The 18,986-nt window shown below is 49.2% G+C and overlaps 8 protein-coding genes across 8 annotated transcripts; 4 read left to right on the forward strand and 4 right to left on the reverse strand.

Annotated features, from left to right (window-relative positions):
- Positions 1-360: 360 nt before the first annotated feature.
- Positions 361-2,154, reverse strand: AO090701000103 (transcription factor TFIIIB subunit BDP1; the record flags this gene model as incomplete). The annotated part of the gene is made up of 2 exons (XM_001822937.3): positions 361-2,051; positions 2,127-2,154. 2 exons carry the CDS (start codon positions 2,152-2,154, stop codon positions 361-363), a joined length of 1,719 nt encoding a protein of 572 aa, XP_001822989.1.
- Positions 2,155-2,533: 379 nt separating this feature from the next.
- On the forward strand, positions 2,534-5,019 carry AO090701000102 (E3 ubiquitin-protein ligase BRE1; the record flags this gene model as incomplete). The annotated part of the gene is made up of 5 exons (XM_023237474.1): positions 2,534-2,818; positions 2,861-3,010; positions 3,052-3,651; positions 3,713-4,786; positions 4,846-5,019. The coding sequence occupies 5 exons, from the start codon at positions 2,534-2,536 to the stop codon at positions 5,017-5,019; spliced, it is 2,283 nt and encodes a 760-aa protein (XP_023091994.1).
- Positions 5,020-5,537: 518 nt separating this feature from the next.
- AO090701000101 (urease accessory protein UreF) lies at positions 5,538-6,503 on the reverse strand (the record flags this gene model as incomplete). The annotated part of the gene is made up of 1 exon (XM_023237475.1): positions 5,538-6,503. The coding sequence occupies one exon, from the start codon at positions 6,501-6,503 to the stop codon at positions 5,538-5,540; it is 966 nt and encodes a 321-aa protein (XP_023091993.1).
- A 290-nt stretch (positions 6,504-6,793) lies between these two features.
- Positions 6,794-9,047, forward strand: AO090701000100 (protein kinase COQ8; the record flags this gene model as incomplete). The annotated part of the gene is made up of 2 exons (XM_023237476.1): positions 6,794-7,889; positions 7,942-9,047. 2 exons carry the CDS (start codon positions 6,794-6,796, stop codon positions 9,045-9,047), a joined length of 2,202 nt encoding a protein of 733 aa, XP_023091992.1.
- An 878-nt stretch (positions 9,048-9,925) lies between these two features.
- Positions 9,926-11,419, reverse strand: AO090701000099 (alpha-mannosyltransferase; the record flags this gene model as incomplete). The annotated part of the gene is made up of 1 exon (XM_001822933.3): positions 9,926-11,419. The coding sequence occupies one exon, from the start codon at positions 11,417-11,419 to the stop codon at positions 9,926-9,928; it is 1,494 nt and encodes a 497-aa protein (XP_001822985.1).
- A 1,987-nt stretch (positions 11,420-13,406) lies between these two features.
- On the forward strand, positions 13,407-14,956 carry AO090701000098 (putative Snf1 kinase complex beta-subunit Gal83; the record flags this gene model as incomplete). The annotated part of the gene is made up of 3 exons (XM_023237477.1): positions 13,407-14,131; positions 14,239-14,851; positions 14,909-14,956. 3 exons carry the CDS (start codon positions 13,407-13,409, stop codon positions 14,954-14,956), a joined length of 1,386 nt encoding a protein of 461 aa, XP_023091991.1.
- A 763-nt stretch (positions 14,957-15,719) lies between these two features.
- On the reverse strand, positions 15,720-16,900 carry kae1 (O-sialoglycoprotein endopeptidase; the record flags this gene model as incomplete). The annotated part of the gene is made up of 2 exons (XM_001822931.3): positions 15,720-16,444; positions 16,549-16,900. 2 exons carry the CDS (start codon positions 16,898-16,900, stop codon positions 15,720-15,722), a joined length of 1,077 nt encoding a protein of 358 aa, XP_001822983.1.
- Positions 16,901-17,460: 560 nt separating this feature from the next.
- Positions 17,461-18,621, forward strand: AO090701000096 (ribosomal lysine N-methyltransferase; the record flags this gene model as incomplete). The annotated part of the gene is made up of 4 exons (XM_023237478.1): positions 17,461-17,611; positions 17,957-18,306; positions 18,360-18,475; positions 18,546-18,621. 4 exons carry the CDS (start codon positions 17,461-17,463, stop codon positions 18,619-18,621), a joined length of 693 nt encoding a protein of 230 aa, XP_023091990.1.
- Between the last annotated feature and the right edge of the window lie 365 nt (positions 18,622-18,986).

An 18,986-nucleotide genomic window follows, 5' to 3' on the forward strand; every position in this document is an offset into this window, starting at 1 on the left:
TGGGCCAAGTTTATCTCAGGGTCTTAAAATCTGTCGCGCAACAAGTTATATACTCTAGCGATTTGCCCGAAACCATGCTAGACAAAAGGAATACCAGTCCATGAGTCGGGAATCAGAAAGCCATGACCCGCGAAGAAACGGAGCATACCGATATGAACGGTAACTAGGCCGGGAAATAATAGAAAGAAGCATAAGGATATGAAGGCAGAGCAAACAGTAGTAGAACTGAACCTCCTCGCCAACCACCGTGATAACAACACCGGATTAGGGATATCGGAAACGCCGCAAACGCCTATCATCAGTATCACATTAGAGGCCAACACCAGTCTAAATCATATCAATCAAGAGAAGCATTATATTTCAAGGAAAGTCATCAATAGTGCCCAAAATTTCTTCATTTCCCCCACTCGTATTCTTAGCGGCTTGCTTCCTGCTATTGCGTTTGCTCTTGACAGGTGCAGTGCCTTGCTCTGGAGAATGATTAGCACCTGCGGCACCATCTGGATTGTTAGTCAGCTCCTCTTGAGCCTGCTTTTCTTTAGCATGTTGATCCTCAATCCGTTTCTTCTCCTCATCTAGTTCTTGTTGAATGATCCTGGGATCGTCATAGATGGTGTTGGTCATCTCCGAGTAGGTCGTAATGTCAACAGCTTCCCGCGGTCCAAGTAGTGTGTCCTTAATCCGTCCCGGGGCTCGGCGCTCTTCATTGTTGAACTTCAACTTGATCTGGCGCCTGGACCTCCCCGGAAATAGTTTGCTGATCATCATAAAGTCAGTACCGAACATGCGCAAGCCTCGATAAAATAGATCCGTCATTTCTTCATCCCAAGATTCGGTTTTGGAGCGCTTTCCAAATGACGCCTGATTGACTTTTCGGGTAAGATGGTTTTCTACAACATCCTCCAGCTCCCCGGCGTTTCTTGCTGCATCCGCATGACGGTCGACTTGGAGCGATGCCGCATCGAGCACAATCTCCCCGTTCACGATTCTCATAACTGGTCCGTTCTGTGCCTTTTGGTCGCCTGAATTGCTTGTTTCCAGTGCTGGCGTCGCTGCACTTTCGTTCTCTTTGATGGGGGTCTGCTCGGTATTATCCGCATCCTGTTGTGCTTTCTGCTTGCGTTCCAGCTCAGCCAACTCCATCTGGCGCAGTTCAGTTTCTCGCTTAGAGATCTTTCCGGTCCGTAAGTCCTTGCACAGTTCCGACATCTTGACAATACCAGGCGCAATCTGGACAGCCTCAGAGCCTTCAGGGGTCGGCTCGCGCTTCTTACGAGCAGCTCGAGGTTTCCTTTCTCTCGTCCTGGTCGTGGTATCTCCACCATTAACATCTTTGGACGGCTTTCGTTTTCTTGACTTTGTTGTCTTTCGATTCTGTTCCGCGGGAGGCTGCGATTCTGTGGTATCCCGACTCTCTGTAGTCTCCTCATTCGTCGAGGTCTGTGTAGCCGGCGGAGTAGCTAGCTGAGGAGGCCCGGTGAGCCGCTGAGACTCCAAAGCTGGGGTTGCAGGTTCGGCATTAGTCTTTTGACGCTTGGAGGGCCGGGCTTCGGCCGGGGTTTCAGCAACCAGAGATGGCTCCTCGTTAACTAGTGTCTCTGAGAGTTGAGGCTCTTCTACCGGGGCTCGATCTTCCCCCGATTCATCAGGCGCTACTTCAATGGAAAGTAGTGGCGTGGGCTCAGCAGGGGTTGCATTAGGAGGCTGTGAAAGAGTAAATGCGGAGAATGAAGGCTTTCGCTTTGGGCGAGGAATTGAAATCGCCGTAGCGGCGGCCTTGGGCGTCGCAGTTGCTGTGACGGTTGCTGTCGCAGGGGGTGTTGGTACCACGTCCTTTTCATTAGGCGTCTCTGCGTCTGGAGCTGGTGTCTCAAGAGAAGGGGAAGGCTCAGCAATCGAAGCAGGTTCGGGAGTTGCAGTTTGTGTTGGTGGCTGAGGAGTTTGAGAAGCCGATACCTGAGATGCGACACTGGGTCTTCTAGGGGCTGCAGCCGGAGCTGGAGCAGCGCGTCGGACTGGCGCCTTGGGGGCGAATTTCTTGCCCGACTTATCTGTCGTTGGAAGTCATTAGCGCAAAGAAATAACGCGAGATGCTGACAGAAGGTGCAGGAGCGCAAATAACTTACTAATTGCAGAACTCGAAAAGGACTTCATTGTCACCGATGTCAGTCATAGCTGAAGGCGGAGTGGGAAGAGGAGAAGCCTTGAAGGTGTTTTAGTCCGAAGACTTGAGTTGACAATAGTCGTAGTCGAGGAAGATAGGTGATAATGCAGGCAAAAGTCTAGATGCTGCGGTGCCTTGAACTCCTGGGGAAAGTGGGCGCAGTCACGTGGGAGGCGCTAGGGCGGCGCTAATTCCCAGGCCGAAAATCCTCCTGGATTCAACCAATCTTGCTTATCTTGACTGCTTTCATCCCTCCATCCTAACAACGTTTCCCTATTCCCACGGTCGGATACTGCTGCGGCTCTCACCACCATATCGTTGCTGCTCAGTGGTGACGGCTTTACTATCCTTATGCCTTTTTAGCCACTGATGCCGGTCGCCGAAGCATCCCCCGTCGCATCCTCCGAGCCCGGTTTCGTCAAGATGGAAGACCGGAAGAGAGCTGCCACGTCTGATCACAATGATTCGGCACCACCATTGAAGAAGCAAGCGACTTCTGTCAATGGTGGTAGCAAGCCTCACCCAGATGCTGATATGCCCTGGAAAGATGACTTGGAGGTGAGTTTAGGATTAGCCGGCGTAGTAGGATTCATGTCATTCCAGGGGGGCCTTAGATATCCCTCGAGCGCAGAGCCCACCACGTCGTTGACTATAGTATTTAATACTAACCCTTGGTCCCAAAATTAGCGATTCCAGAAGGATGCGATATGGCGCCAAATGCAGGAGTACAAGCGTGAGAAGGTCTCCTTGGAGGCCAAATTAAAGGACATGTCGAAAGCCGCTACTCGCCATAACGAACACCTGCGCGTCATCGATACATGGTATAATCAGGTCTGTGGATCAACGGTTCTTATCATGGCGGTGTCACCAACTAACAGTTCCAAAAGTTGATTGATGAGGTCAAATTGCTCCTGGGCGCTGCGGAGGATATCAAGGGAGATCGGCCCACATTTCAAAGTTCTTTATCATTCGACGATGTCGACAATTTTGAGAAACATTTGAAATCGCGGTCTAATGATATACGTGACATCATCTCTCGCCTTGTAAAAAATACGCCAAAATCCCCACCTGAAATATGTGAGTTACAGAGTCAGCTCGCCAAGAAACTAGCAGAAGAGAAAGCTACTATCGCCGAACTCGACAAAGCTTTATCTGAGAAGCAGCAATTAGAAGAAAGCCTAGAAGAAGCCTCCTTACGGTACATGGTAGCCGAGAAGAAGTTGGACCGTGCACGGAGTTTGACGGTCGCCAAACTGGAGAAGCAATATATCCTAGGCCCCCAGCGACCTGGGGGTGACAGTGCGTCCGGTCAACGAGAGGAACAATCGGTATCGAATGGTGCGACACCTAGTGCCGAACGTGGCCCTGAACTAGACGAAGCACATAATAAGCTAGTAGCCATCTCCGAAAAGCAGAAAGAACAACTACAGAAGCTGGAGACCGAGAATGCCAACTTGCTGAGCCAAATTACTGACTTAAATATCAAGGTAAGTCATCTTTCCTCTTATGGCCCGTCGAGAGCCATTCAGAACTGACTTGTTGGGAAAGCGTTCGAAACTTACCGATGATGATTATGCGCATACGGACCTGTTCAAGCAAATGCGATCTCAATATGATGATGTCGTGAAACGGATAAATCATTTGGAGGCAACTAATGTGCAACTACGCGAAGAAGCCGTGAAACTGCGATCGGAACGCACTGCATACCGCAATCAGGTTGACGAAGAAACGCAAAATGTTATCGCTGAGAAGGAAGCGCAGTTGATACGGGCCGAGACGGATTTGGCGCGGATACGGAATGCACGTGATGAATTGTTGGCCGATCAGCAGATGCGGAAGGCTGCTCAGGAACAAGAGAAAACAGCTGTTCTGAAGGTCCAGGAACTCGCGGAGGCCAGAAATGCTCAGATTGCTTCTCTAGAGTCGGAGGTTGAACGACTTCGTTTGCAAGTGGAAAACGCAAAAGCCACACAAGCGGATTCCAGCGACATTCCAGTCGAGGAGTTGCGCGGCAAGTACCAGGTACTCGAACGCCAATATGCAATGCTGAACACCGAATTAACCTCCATGCAAACTGCCTGCAAGAAATACTCTACTCTAGCTTCACAGAAAGTTACAGATTTTAGTGCGTTGGAAGAGAAGATGGCGCGCTTGACTGCGGAGAAATCCAAGGCCGACCAGAAATACTTCGCCGCAATGAAGAGCAAGGAGGCCCGTGATTTGGAGGTGCGGACCCTGAGGATGCAGAACTCGAAGAGCTCAGATATTGTTTCGCAGTTGAAGGAATCCGAAGCCGCTACACGTTCATTGTTGGCGAATATGGAGAAGCAAGTTAGTGAGACAAAGGAAGCATTGAACTCTATGATGAACAAGCACCATGCTACACAGCAGCAGCTGGCAGAGAATGGCATCGTCATAGAAGGCTTAAAGGGACAGATTAATGAACTGAAGACATTGTCAACGTCCAAGGATGCAACTCTGGCAAGCACTTCCAGTGCCTGTCGGCAAGCCGAGACAGAGATCGAAGGGTTGAAGGCAACACTTGCGGATACCAAGAAAAGCCTGGATAATTGGAAGAACAAGAGCCTGGGAAATTCATCATCGGAATATGAGATGCTGAGGGTAAAATTACCTTGCTTCCCCACTTGCCTACAGGATATCACAGCTGACTCGAACATAAGACACTAGCACTTTGTACCGTTTGTCGCAGGAACTTCAAGAATACCGCAATCAAAACCTGCGGCCACGTTTTCTGCAAAGACTGCGTCGAAGAGCGCCTTACTTCTCGTTCTCGAAAGTGCCCGAATTGCAACCGATCGTTCGGAAATAATGACTATATGCACATTACCCTCTAGGATCTTTGTTCTTGGCCTAATTTCGCAAATTCTTTTTGTACCATAGTTTCTTCCCCACTTTTCGTTCTATTCTCCCAATTCCCCCTTTTCGAGTTATCTCTTTTATTACCCTTTCCTCTTTGCCTTCTCGAATCCACTTTTGTCCCCCCTGAATCATGGAAAAGGTCACGGTGCGGTGTTTTGCTATGCGGTTTAGCAGGATAGGTTTCCAAGAGGGACCGGCGTTCAACTTGTTTCTTTTCTCTTTGCATATTGGCCAGTCAATGGCGGATCTCAGGTCTTCGGGGTTTCTTGTTCATTTGATTTCTCACGTTCTGTTCCCTTGTTCCCTTCTGGGAAAGGGATTTTCTTGGATACCCACTACAGTGTTCCCTGTGGCATCTGGGTGGGAGGGCATGTGTTGTAGGATTAGCTTGGAAGTTATGGATGAGGAAAGAGATGAAGAATGCAGCAGAACGGAGTCATGTCAACCATGACCATCCAAAGACAATCAGCACGCTGTTATAGAATTGTATTCATTATGAATTAAATATCCTGCTGTACAAGAGTTCATGCCGTCCAACCCAGAGATCTAACGGGGGTACCACTTGACCCGCATCTTCTACGGGCGTATCCCACTCTCGGTCTATCCGTTCTATTATCATATCTTGTAGGCCTTTACTGGCTAAAATAGCCTGTGCTTGATATGGCCCCATCACGGAGGCCCGCACCGCAGCACTTAAGACTGCCTTGGCATGGTTCAACATGAAGACATATGCTGTCTGGCGAGCATCCATGCCCATAGCCAGACAAACAATTCCCCATAAGGGTGCAAAGTGACCCTTGGGACCCAAGTCATCTGCTGTGTCAGAACACGACTTGAGAGCGTCCGAGAAGTCCTCAATGGCTTTGGCCGCCTCGGAAGCAGTAACGCCTTCCAAAAACGGTCCAGAAACATACGTTCCGCGGAACGCCCGTTCCCAGACACCGATCAAAGCCCTCCCTTGCGCGATACTCGCTCGCTGCGCCACGACACATGGCGTTGAGGCATCCATATCATTATCCAATGTTTCTAGGTCTTCTGGGTGTCGGTATGCCGCAAGAACGTATGGTATTGACGTGCTTGCCATTGATGTGATCGATAGTTTTAAAAAGCAATTAAAGGATGCAGTGGGTGTGACCTTTGGAGGAAGAGGTTTATTATGCGCGAGATAAGATTCGAGACCGCTAGAATAGGCAAATGAACCCAATGGGAGGGCAGAGTCCGATAGCAGGAATAAGGCATGACTGGAAAGTAATTGGATCGTGTCTGGAAGTGAGAGGTCAGCATTGGCCGCCGCAATGTCCTGCAACTCATTTCGCATACCTTGGGGAAGAGGCACGTATGAATCTCCGTCAGGCTCCTGGCCGGAGGCCAACGCTAGACGAGCTTTGGCATTCTGTAGACGATATTCGAGATCATAGATCTCTTTCTCCAAAGCTTGAGGACTCGATTTCGTGATCATTGAGACGTATGTACTATGTAGAGTTGAGGAATGGGAATGGGGAGGAAATTCGAAGCACCAGATGAAGGGCCGCCACTTCCTTATCTACTACGGATTTAGTTCGCCGATAAGGAACGGAATCGCCCGATCTAGCGGTAAACGGTGGCAAAAAAACGGGTCTCGGCGACCGGCTTCGGGACTTCTCGTATCGAGCCAGCAGCAAACTGTTGGTCAACCTATGACAAATTGCGCCCGTTCGTCATGCGAGCTCATTAGACCGGACACAAAACTGATATTCTAGGATTTATACTATGTCTGGAAGGCGTCTTCTGGACGCTATCCAAGTTCTCAATGTCGCTAAATCCGTTGCAACGAAACACCTGGCGGTGCGCCAGCGCCAGTTAGATTTGTTTACGAGGACCTCGTCTCTCACCAAGGGCATCAAAGAGCAGGCCGACGGCCTCGTACTCACCGCTCAAGCAGCCGCAGCTTTGGCCAGTCGATTCAATGAGCCCAATCCCTCCGAATCGACGCCGAGGGCTCAGACCCAAAGCGCGACCGAGTCTCGCCGTGCGGCGAATGCCTCTGCCGACGACGCAAGGAGATCACAACGACAGGCGGAGTCCCAGATTCCTTCGACGACGGCGGCATACAGTGGAAATGAAAGGTCCGGTGACTTGAACGTCAGTTCACAGCAGGATGTGTTCTACCAACCGTCCCAGAAGGCAGGGTCCGAGTTATCTGGACTTCCTAGTACGACATTGCCCAAGGCTGCAAGTGTTACCCAGAGTGGTTTAGTCAATGAGATCAATGCGGATGTATTTCATTCGTCGGTGGATGCCGAGAAGGTCACGTCGCCTGCGCAGGAGCAGGAAATTCCAGACGAGGTCATGAATCAACTCTTTCGTAGCCCTAAGGTCGCCAAGTCGATTTCTCGGAGAGGTGATGCGAACATGAACAAAGGCGAACTCAAAACTGCCAGATCATCCACACGCACAGTCGAGGAAGATGACATAGAGAAGCTCGGAAATAGTATTGCAGATGATATAGTTTCGACCAACTCCCAGGTTCGTAGTGTCATTTACCTGAGAAGGAAGGATATCTATGCTAATAGGTTCGAGCAGACAGACCCTGTGGTAATAACGGACACAAAACAAGCAGGCTCTTATCAAATGTTAGAATCACGTGTTCCGTCATCACGTCTAGGGAGACTATGGCAATATGGTGGACTGGCGACTTCGATGGCTTTTGGAGCTGTTGGTGAGGGTCTACGGAGAGTAACCGGCAGTAATGACGCGGACGCTGGATCTCTAATGTTCAGTCCCGGGAACATGGAACGCCTCGTCGCTAAGCTTTCGAAGATGCGTGGTGCTGCCCTCAAATTAGGCCAGATGCTGAGCTTCCAAGGTTTGTATAAGCATTTCCCCTTTTGCTGTAGCGACAAGACTAACTATTTTAGACTCGAAGATGCTCCCAGAGTCGATCGGAATTGTTCTGCAAAGAGTACAAGACCGAGCTGACTACATGCCGGCCTCTCAGCGTGACAAAGTTCTGGCTGATAACCTGGGCCCTAACTGGCGGGATCTATTCTCCTCGTTTGATGAAGTCCCAATGGCTGCAGCTTCTATCGGTCAAGTTCATGGGGCCGTGCTAAAGAAGACAGGTCAACCCGTCGCCGTCAAAGTACAATACCCGGGTGTGGCAGACTCTATCGACTCGGACCTGAACAACTTGTCGATCCTACTCACTGCGTCTCGTCTTCTCCCGAAGGGTCTGTATCTTGACAAGACTATCGCAAATGCCCGGACAGAACTCGCCTGGGAATGTGACTACATCCGAGAAGCCGAATGCAGCAAGCACTTCAAGGAACTCCTCAAAGATGATCCAGTCTTTCTGGTACCAGAAATCATCCCCGAGGCTTCGGGTAGACAGGTCTTGACCATGGAGCGCTTGAACGGTGTTGCCGTAACTAAGATTCAAAATTTCACCCAAGAACAGCGCGATTGGATCGGCACACAGATCATGCGTCTGTGTTTGCGAGAAATCACCGAATTCAGATACATGCAGACGGACCCGAACTGGACCAACTTCCTCTATAACGCAGAGACTAACCGTCTAGAACTTCTTGATTTCGGTGCTTCGCGCGAGTACCCCACCGAATTCATCACGAAATACATTCGCACTCTTGTGGCTGCCTCGCGAAATGATCGCGAGACGTGCCACCGTCTCTCTATTGACCTGGGCTACCTGACGGGTCACGAGTCTTCAGCTATGGTGAATACACATGTCTCCTCTATCACCACTCTTGCCGAACCGTTCATGGGCTCTTCCCCAGATGTCTATGACTTCAGCAACCAGACCATCACAGATAGAGTTCGTGCTTTTATCCCAGTTATGATCCGAGAGCGCCTGTCGCCTCCGCCGGAAGAGACCTACAGTCTTCACCGGAAACTCAGCGGTGCTTTCTTGCTGTGTGCCAAACTAGGCAGCCGAGTGCGGTGCAAGGAGCTGTTCGAAGAGGCGGTCAAGAAGGCTGATAAGTCAGGAATGGAGATCAAGCCTTAGCCTGTAAAAGCTACCGTCTTGACCTCTATGTATTATAATCCGCGCAAAAAGTCAACTCCTGTAAATTATATAGATAATGTACGACTAGAGAACATGATACAATAAGATACTATAGACTTCGCCTCTCTACCTGTTACATAAAAATATAGCCGCTAATCATATTTACGTATAATCCTGCCTGTCATATGTAACCTTTTTTTGGGGTCTGAAAGAATAAGGCCCTGGCGCCGGCTAAGTTTCGAAGACTCGGTGAGCCATCGATAATAGTACTGCACTATTGATATATACAGACCGTGCGGAGTAGGGCTGAAAATAATATCGAATAACATGGTATAGAAAGTATGTACTATCGACCCAATTGATTGACGCTAATATATGCATACAAATTTATAGAAAAAAAGTCTTTAGTTTATGCCTGGGCAGCCTAGACAAGCGAGAAGCTTAGTCGCTTCTTGGTAGACCCAGTTAGCATGTCATGCATAAACCCTCCACAGTGACCCGAGTCTTCAAAGCTGGAGAAGCTGGAGGCTGTTTGGGAAGGCATCCTGCGCCTTGTATGTTTTGAGGTGCCATCATGTTTCGTAGATGTGGTGCCGGCTGTCTTTGAAATGACACGTTCATTCCGAGGCAACGTTTGTACACCCACTATGTTCGTGGGGATCTTCTCAACTCGACCCGGCCAAACAAAGACGGGAAGTGAGGGTGAAGGATGCGATGTCGTCCAGGGCAAAATGCAGCGCACACATAGCTAGCGTGAACACTAACATGTCCTGGGACACATCCTATGATATATTTGTCCACCACGAATGAAATACGCAGCAGTAACATGGTGAAGACACCAACGCAAATATCGCTCAAGCTAGGATGTTTCAGCCTGCTTAGACCTTTGAAGTCTTCTTGTCCACGTATATTGCGTTCCAGTACTTTTTCACTTCCGAGCAGATGCCCTTGCGACCCTTCCAGGTACTGAATTTACTCTCGAGTTCGCAGCCTGTCCAGAGAATTTCTTTCCAGAAATACTTTTCGACATCCGTGCTAAACTTTCCAATCACTTCTTGAGGTATGGTCCATGCGCGTGTGTAGCTACCGTCATCGGCGAAAGCCGGGTTGACTGCTTGCTTATCGAACACTGTAGCTGGGTTGAACTTTGGGAAATTAGCATGGATGAAGAAGGCACGGGGAGCAGGGGCCTTTGATCCATGAACGCGCCATTCTCCTTTTTGTGTCAAGGCGTAATCCTCAACCGGATCAAACTGGACCATTGCGGAGCCAGCAAAGCCGCCCTCGGTACCATGACCAATGGCGCAGATGGGCTCAGAAACCTGATAGTATGATTCTCCAAGAGTTCGAGCAGCTGCAACAAACGTTTCCTTGTCACCTTCACCAGATGCACCCTGCGACAAAAGTGGGTAGTAATAATCAGGACCCCAGAAGTTATAATATACACTTAGAAGGAGTGTCTGCATGTGGGTCTTCTTGGAAAGGAGCACCTCGCCAGATTCACTGGATTGCCGAATGGTATTCGAAGGCATAGGTTGGGATGATATCTCGTAATAATATGACGAGATTGTGGTCGCCCAAAAGTCTGGCCACGTAACCATTTTCTTGGACTTGAAAGGTTCGTTCATGAAGAGTATTTCTGGTTGATGTAGCGGGAACGCGTCGGCATCTAGGAACAAGATTTCCTCAAAAGAAGAGAACATCATGGCGAACAGTTTGAATTGGTATTTCTGGATATCCATGACCTTTGGAACAGCATCCAGGATATGGGCAAGTACCACACATCGAGCATTGAGAGATGGAAGGACCACATCGCATATATATCTCTCATACTCATCCTCATTGGCAAGAAATACCTCGAGTGGCAGTTCTGAGCCTGTCCTCCGCAGCATTCGAAGCGAGATGACCAACACGGGTAAGTATTCGCCACCGGCGGTCGAAACCAATCCTCTAGTGTTGGGGACATAGTGCAGCATGGGTGGCTTTGCCTTAATATCCTCGATGAACCCTGTATGAGCTTGCTTCATGGCATCAACGTGATCGTCCAGCATGTCCAGTACCTCAGGGCGGAAGTCAGGGCTCGCTTGCTCGAACCTAATCGATGGCGCATTGTCCAGTCGCAGTGGTGGTTCACATTTTGGCTGGTACGTCGCCAGAAGAGGCTGAAATTGACGCCAGAAGCCGATATGACCTTCCGGCCTAGTCAATACTACGGCCTGGGCGTTGGATGATGCGGCCTCTTTAGCTGCGGATTGCGCTTGTTCTGCATAGGAAATGCGCTGCCAGCGCAAGAAAGAATATGTCAGAAAAGCCGCGAGTGCAGCCGCCAACAGCAACGTTCGCACCCGCGAAAATGGTCGAGGCAAAACCATTTCACCTCACCCTCTCCTCTTCGTCTGCTTCCTGTGTCCCCTTTTCTCCACTGTCTGCGTGTGACTTATTTATCCTCCTTCCGTCTGTAGTTGAGAACCTTCCCCCTGAAACCTGTAGCAAACGTCGACGTCAATTTCAAGTTCTTCTTAGAATATTTGTTCTATTCAGGAGGCGGGAACGAAAAATTGCTGCGAGGTGACGTATTGGAAGTGAGCCCGTTAGCGCATCGGAGACAGATCGCCCGCGAGTATGTAATGATGATCGATGATATAATCGATTTAGGAAGACTAGGACGAAGGATGCGCGAAAGTGGATGTCGAGCAGAATACGGAGTAAGTTTTGAGGGCTAAAGAAGTGTGCAATAGGAATACGAAGTCATGAAGCAACACGACTTAATTTAACTCAACCCAAGCTAATAAATTCCAGGGTTTATTGATCCATGCGTGAGGACCCACGTGTGCTCCGTCATAAAATTGTGGTATTTTTGACCGCCCGGTACTGGGTATTTATCATCTCCGCGGGGGAAAGGGTCCAGTTGTTATCGATAGGGTCTGGTGATTGCGATACCAGCTGCTGTCACTTCTAACTTAAAATGTTAATTCTACACTGCACATTGATGTATTTTGTAAACACCCCTCATTAACTATCGAAGGGCCTGCTAAGATACATACAAATCTTCTTGCCTCTCTTGGTCAGTCATAGATATCATCTCCGTTTGAGTCCTGATTGGATTCTTCCTCCTCCAAGATCGTGGAAGACAGAAGCCCACTCTTTCTGATTTGTCTACCGCTGCCGGCCAGGTACTCGTTGAGCGGACTATATCCTCTTTCCAGAGCATTGCTCTTCGGTTCCTTAATAGTGTGAGCTTGGGTGTGACGAGGTAAAGGGTATGTTAGCCCCAGGGACTGGTTCAAAATCTCCACAACGAAGGAACTCGTATAGTACAACAGCAGTCCCAGTGATGCCCCTGTGAGTATAGCTGCCAAGACGAAGGTCAGAAAAGCCTATAAGAATGTCAACAACCATCTTCGTTTGAACTATTGGAGTCAAATTGTTCTTCGATGGGAGACGCAATTCAAAAAACTCCCGTACCTCAAACTTCAAGACTAGATTGAAGGGCAGAAGGGTGCAGTGAAAAGTGAATTGTCCTAGTTTCACCAACGGCGTTGCCAATAGTCGCAATAGTCGATATCCGTAGTATATGAGAAAGGTAACAGGATATAGGAGTATCCATTGTGACACTGTGGTTATTGCGGAAATCCAGGACATTGATGCGCCGTGAAATATTGCTAGCTACCGCAAAGAACTCTTCATTACGTATGACAATTCTTTATGCGACAAGACCAGACTCTATGGAAGAAGAAGATGAATGAATATTAATTGATCCTCATCATTCCTCCTCGATACATAAGCTTCCATAGGCGGTAGCTTCCGGCAGAATCATATAGATAGAGAATTCTTGCCTGAACGAGCTATTGCCCCTTAAGGGTTTCAGGCGACCTCAGAAACATGAACTGTACTGGAAGATGCTACTGTTGAGCTATACAGCAAAGGCACGCGAGGAGGACTAACGATGACTACCTACGACGTTATTGGCACCATGAGGTTGGGGACTTCCGGTGATCGGAGATAACTGCCGACTATCCGGCGGGAGCCCTAAGCCCTAATTGATAAGTTGGCCCAGACTCTGGGGTCGCTGATATCGACATCATCGCTACTTCACTCGATGTTCAGCTTCGTTTTAGTTGGGCTGTATTTACATTGCCAGTACCTCTTTGGGCACTAAATTACGCTCAATATTTTTTGGGGGCCTTACAGTTTGCCTTCTCTATTTGTGTTCCCCCCATTGCCGGTCGAGGACCGCGATCTGATGCTAGCGACCCGATCTACGGAGTACATACCGTTCATCTCGTCTCGACTTCCTTCCCCTCCTCCCCCTCCTTCATTTATATCTGTCCCCCACATTTTCGCTCTTCTACGCCTCCAATGGGTAACAACCCTTCCAAGGGGCCCGCCGGAGATGTCCCGTCGACTTCGGGTCACTCGACCCATGCTGGTTCTGCGGGTGACAGAAAAGTGACGCGCCGACCTTCGCTCAACGCTCCATCGGGTACAGCAAAAGCCACTGCCGCGGATCCCTCTGCATCCAAAGAGACTGCAACTGGCCATCCAGTTTCGCAAAATCAGGCATCGGTTCAACAGCGTCTTCAATCACGCAATGCCCCAGACTCAGCGACACGGCATGCGCCCGATACTAAGAAAGCAGATCCTCACTATAAAGAAATACCCTCCCCCGATCCGTCAAACCCCGTCCAGGTACCAACTTCACGAACTAGCGCTAGGCACGATCACTATACATCCGTAGCGCCTTCCGGTCCACCTCACAATGCCTACTACAGCGCATCTGCCCATCTCCAGCGGCCACCACGATTGCCTCTACCGATTGGTGATGCCACGGCGACGCCAGGTTCACCTTATATGGGTTCGCCTCCCTCGGAACGATTGCTCGATGAACAAGCAGGTCAGGGAGATCCAAAGCTTGGCGATGCTGCCGTCGAAGATGAAGAAGTTTTGGAAGAGCTGGAGCCGTATACAAGCAGTGGTGTCGGCAGGCCTGTCCCTACGATTATAGAATGGACTGCTCCTGGCGACAAGGTCTATGTCACCGGTACATTCGTCAACTGGGAGAAAAAGTTTCGTCTACACAGAAGGTATGCAATGCCATTGGTATTATCCTTTCCATTGCTTGTTACTGGACCCGCAAGACCACATGGTCTAGCATTTATCAAGCTCCACCACTAACGTAACACCTGGTAAGCAGTGAAAGTAACCCCGGCGTTATGTCAACGAGGTTAAATCTCCGCCCTGGAACCCACCACTTAAAATTCATCGTAGACGGTGAGATGCGTGCGGCGGACAGTCTTCCCACTGCAGTAGACTTTACCAACCACCTCGTTAATTACATCGAAATAAGCGCCGATGACACTAATCGGTCACGGAGCGGGAGCGATAAAACATCTCAAAGCAACGTTCCTCCCGGAGTCCACCCTCCGCAAGTCCTCCCCACCCGAGTTGGGTCTGAGCAGGTTGGATCTGGATCAGCCGTTGAAGATCAACCGGACGAATGGGAAGAAATCCCCCAAGGGGACTTCCGTCGTATAATCCCGCAGTTCCTTGTTGACTTAGACAGAGAAGATGAAACACAAGAGAGCCCAGCTTACCAACAAGCTGTCAATGTGATTGGCGATGCACCTACGCCGCCAAGTCTTCCCCTCTTCCTGGGGAAGTCGATATTAAACGGCACTACGCCAATGAAGGACGATAGCAGCGTGCTCAACTATCCCAACCATACTGTTTTGAATCATCTGGCGACGAGCAGCATCAAAAACGGCGTCCTCGCTACCAGTGCAACAACCAGATACAAACGCAAGGTAAGTCACTGCAATCGCACAGTCTGGTTTCTAGGTTACTAAGACGTACAACCACAGTACGTAACGACAATTTTGTATAAGCCAACCGGGGATATCGCGGGATAGATATAAACGCACAAAGACGTCACTGCATATCCCCTGTTCGGTCAGGAGTGGTACATTACTCCTTAGCTAGACAAGATCATGTTGAACCTTCTTCGCCTAATGAATATCTGCTGGCTTCGTGCTCCAATTCGTCTCTGAAACATCCGGGGAATGTTTTCCAACAAACTTATTATATCCCTGGCCTGAGTGTCTCTATGGGATTGCTCCCCCTTCCTCACCCCTTTTCTTTTACTGACTAACGCACATACATTGGAAGCCAAGCATATAGCCTTTGGGCACTTAGTAATAGGCTGAATGCTAGGCAGGAGTTGTTTGACTATTTATTTCATTGAAGGCGCTTTGAATCACCATTTCTCCGGAGTTACTTGGGATGCATCACTAGCGATAAGAACGTTGACAACATGTCTTGTCTTTTCTCTTTCTGCTCGCCATGCGACTGTGTCGCATGCGCTTCAGTACTTCTTGGCTACGTTTTAAATGCCTAATGTATGCTAGCATTCGGTCGGGTCCAGTACGGTCTAGTGATGCTGGGACATCTATGAATTACATACCACTACTTCTGCCAGGTCATTGTCGATGGAGTAACCCGATGCTCCCATGGCTACCTATAATCTTCAAATACAAATTCACAGCATTATACTGCAACTACTGCAATACAGCGGTCCCCATGGACACAAAATGTAGCGGCCAAACGCGTGGACATGAACGTCTTCGTAAATCTATTTTATCCAGTGAATGGGGCCCCGGTAGTTAAATCGGCATATTAATCCCTCCACTTTACAAACACATCATCCGTTCGGAACCGTTGCGTACATGTGGAATCCTTCAATGGCGTACGGAATCCAGTCGAGTATGCGAGCAAGCCTGCCTGCGCGATCATTATTCCATTATCGATACAGAATCTTTCGTCTGTAGCATGGACGCTACCTCCGCGATCCCGAGCCATGATCCCCATCATCTCCTGTAACCTCTCATTGCAACCAACACCACCGACAATCAGAACTTCTTTGGAGCCGACGTGCGCCATTGCGCGTTCGGTGGTTTCAACAAGCATGGAGAAGATAGTCTCTTGGAGTGAGAAGCACAAGTCCGCGCGGGTGGGTTTTCCATTACCATCAGCATCAGGTATAGGGGTGTCGGTCTCATCATCCTTCCCTTCGCCACCTAGTCCATATGTCGTGGCCAAGCCATCCACTGCGGCTAAGATACCAGAGAAGGAGCAATCCATTCCCTTTACAGTGTATGGTAGATCAACTAATTGCTTGCCCTTTTTGGCTAATTGTTCAATATTATATCCCGGAGCCGGGTCATTGGAAATGTGTAGCGTTCGCGCGAACCGGTCCAAGCAGTTACCCACCGCAATATCAAGAGTCTCGCCGAAAATCCGGTACCTTTGTGAGCTATATGCGATTACTTGTGTGTTTCCTCCAGAAACATAGAGTACAACTGGATTGGTAGAGCCTGTAATGAGCCTGCCCATCTCAATATCTACGTAACGTTAGCGCCATGGGCACCACGGAAGTATGCAACAGGTTTATGCACGAGTAATTGAAGAAGGGTTATATAAAAATAGGCATTAGGGCTATACATACGTCCGACACAGTGATTTACACCGACCAACTCTTTGCCCCATAGTAGGCTCAACATCCGTGCCGCAACTGCAACGCTCTGGAGGGGAGCTCCCATACCAGGGCCCTTGGTGAAACAAATACAATCCACATCTTGGACGGACACATGAGCTTCCTTGAGTGCTTTTTTCACCAGCTTTACCACCCATGCGCGATGGTGCCTAGCAGTGTCTTTAGGAAGAAAACCTTCACCTGGGGGAGAGACATAGGTGTGACGGATGTTCGCGAGTACCTGCGGGGGGTTGCCATTATCGGGGTGCAACATGATGCCCACACCAAGCTTGTTGGCGGAGCCCTCCAGGCCGATAGCGATCATGATGGAAGGGGAAAATTGGATAGAACAGTAATTTCTATCGTAATGAATATCCAAGGAAAACAACACAAAACAAAACCGTGTGGAGGGGGGTTTACAATGAGGAGATTATTTTCATTGATGAGCCAGTACAGAGTAGAGGGGCAAAATTGATCTTTTTTTTATCAGCAACGTTATCGATTGGTGCGCTTGAAGGGCGGTAATATCCGCTGCAGCGTTTATCCGACGGTGTACATCCAGTGGTACGGCGTGCCGGCGAACTAAGTCTACTACTATGGAACTACGTCCTGAACTACAGCTCACCCACACCCCCCATTTACCACACCTGGTGACTCTCTCTTCACACGCACACACACAACTGTGGACGATTCACTTCGTCCTTCATCCTACCCTACCTGGGGTACTCTCAGTTCTCTGATCTTACTCTTTACCTCCCCTCTGACTGTCCCTTTTCTCCGTGTGTCCGAGAAAGAGTGGGGCCCTCTCTCTTTCTTGTATTCCCGTTTTTCTTTGGTGTGCTCTTCTTCTACCTACTCCACTACTCTTTCTCGTCAAAAGACACCATGTCTTCCACAATTCATTTTCACGATCCGGCGAATTTCCAGTCTCAGTCAGACGAGTTTATCTCTTGGCTGTCTGGTAAGCCTGGGGTGAAGGTTAACCCTAAGATTCGCCTCGCTGATTTGAGATCCAGAGCGGCGGGCAGAGGTGTCGGTACGTGATCAACCCAAGAAGAATTTCGCCCACTTCGATCTCCCACCGCACCCAGATTCGTATTTCGTGGACATCTCTGACAGACACACATCAATCTACTAGTGGCGCAATCCGATATTGCGGAAGGTGAAGAGCTTTTTACCATCCCCCGCGAACACGTCCTCTCAACTCAGAATTCAAAATTGAAGGATCTGCTCTCCCAGGATGTGGAGGAGCTGGGACCATGGCTGTCTCTTATGCTGGTCATGATCTACGAGTATCTTCTTGGGGATCAATCGGCCTGGGCATCATACTTCAAGATCCTTCCCCGAAAATTTGATACCCTAATGTTCTGGTCGCCTTCAGAGCTTCAGGAGCTTCAGGGCAGCGCAATCGTCGATAGAATTGGCAAGGAAGGTGCAGAAGAATCCATACTGGAAATGATTGCTCCTATTGTGAGAGCCAATCCATCTCTCTTTCCGCCGGTGGATGGTCTAGCATCGTATGATGGCGATGCTGGCACTCAGGCTCTCCTGAACCTCGCTCATGTGATGGGCTCCCTTATCATGGCTTATGCCTTCGATATCGAGAAGCCCGAAGATGAGGATGATGAAGGAGATGATGAAAGCGGATATGTGACTGATGATGAGGAACAATTGTCCAAGGGTATGGTTCCTCTGGCAGATTTGTTGAACGCCGATGCAGACCAGAATAACGTGAGCTCTCCCCCTTCACGCTTAGCAAGCCATAGGCGCTCACTCATATGAAGGCTCGTCTTTTCCAAGAAGAGACCGGTCTTGTAATGAAGGCTATCAAGCCTATCAGTGCAGGGGCTGAGATTTTCAATGATTACGGAGAAATCCCCCGTGCGGACCTTCTGAGGAGGTACGGCTACGTGACCGATAACTATTCTCCTTACGATGTAGTTGAGCTGTCACTGGAGCTTATTTGCCAGGCGGCAGGCCTTGAAAATGCCGATACTGAGAACCAACCTGTGGTATATACTCTCAATCTCGCCTATACCTGTTTGAGATACAATGCTGATCAGAGACTGTAGCTCCAATTCCTTGAGGACTTAGAAGTCCTTGATGACGGTTATGACATTCCGAGACCGTTGGATGATGATCTGGCAGGTGTTCTTCCAGACGAACTGGTCCTGTTGGCTAAAACACTCTGCATGTCGAGTGACGAGCTCAAGCAGCAGGTTTCAAAGAACAAACCTCCGAAGCCTTCTTTGGGTCACAAGGAAGTAACGCTACTATCAAAGGCTATTCAATCAAAGCAAGCCCAGTACACAACGACCCTTGCCCAGGACAAAGAACTGCTGGCACAGTTGAGCCAGTTGGAGGCTACTACCCCCTTGGAAGACTCTGCACGACGACAAAAAATGGCAATC

The sequence above is a fragment of the Aspergillus oryzae genome, chromosome 5, assembly GCF_000184455.2.
Source record: "Aspergillus oryzae RIB40 DNA, chromosome 5".
Classification (NCBI taxonomy): domain Eukaryota; kingdom Fungi; phylum Ascomycota; class Eurotiomycetes; order Eurotiales; family Aspergillaceae; genus Aspergillus; species Aspergillus oryzae.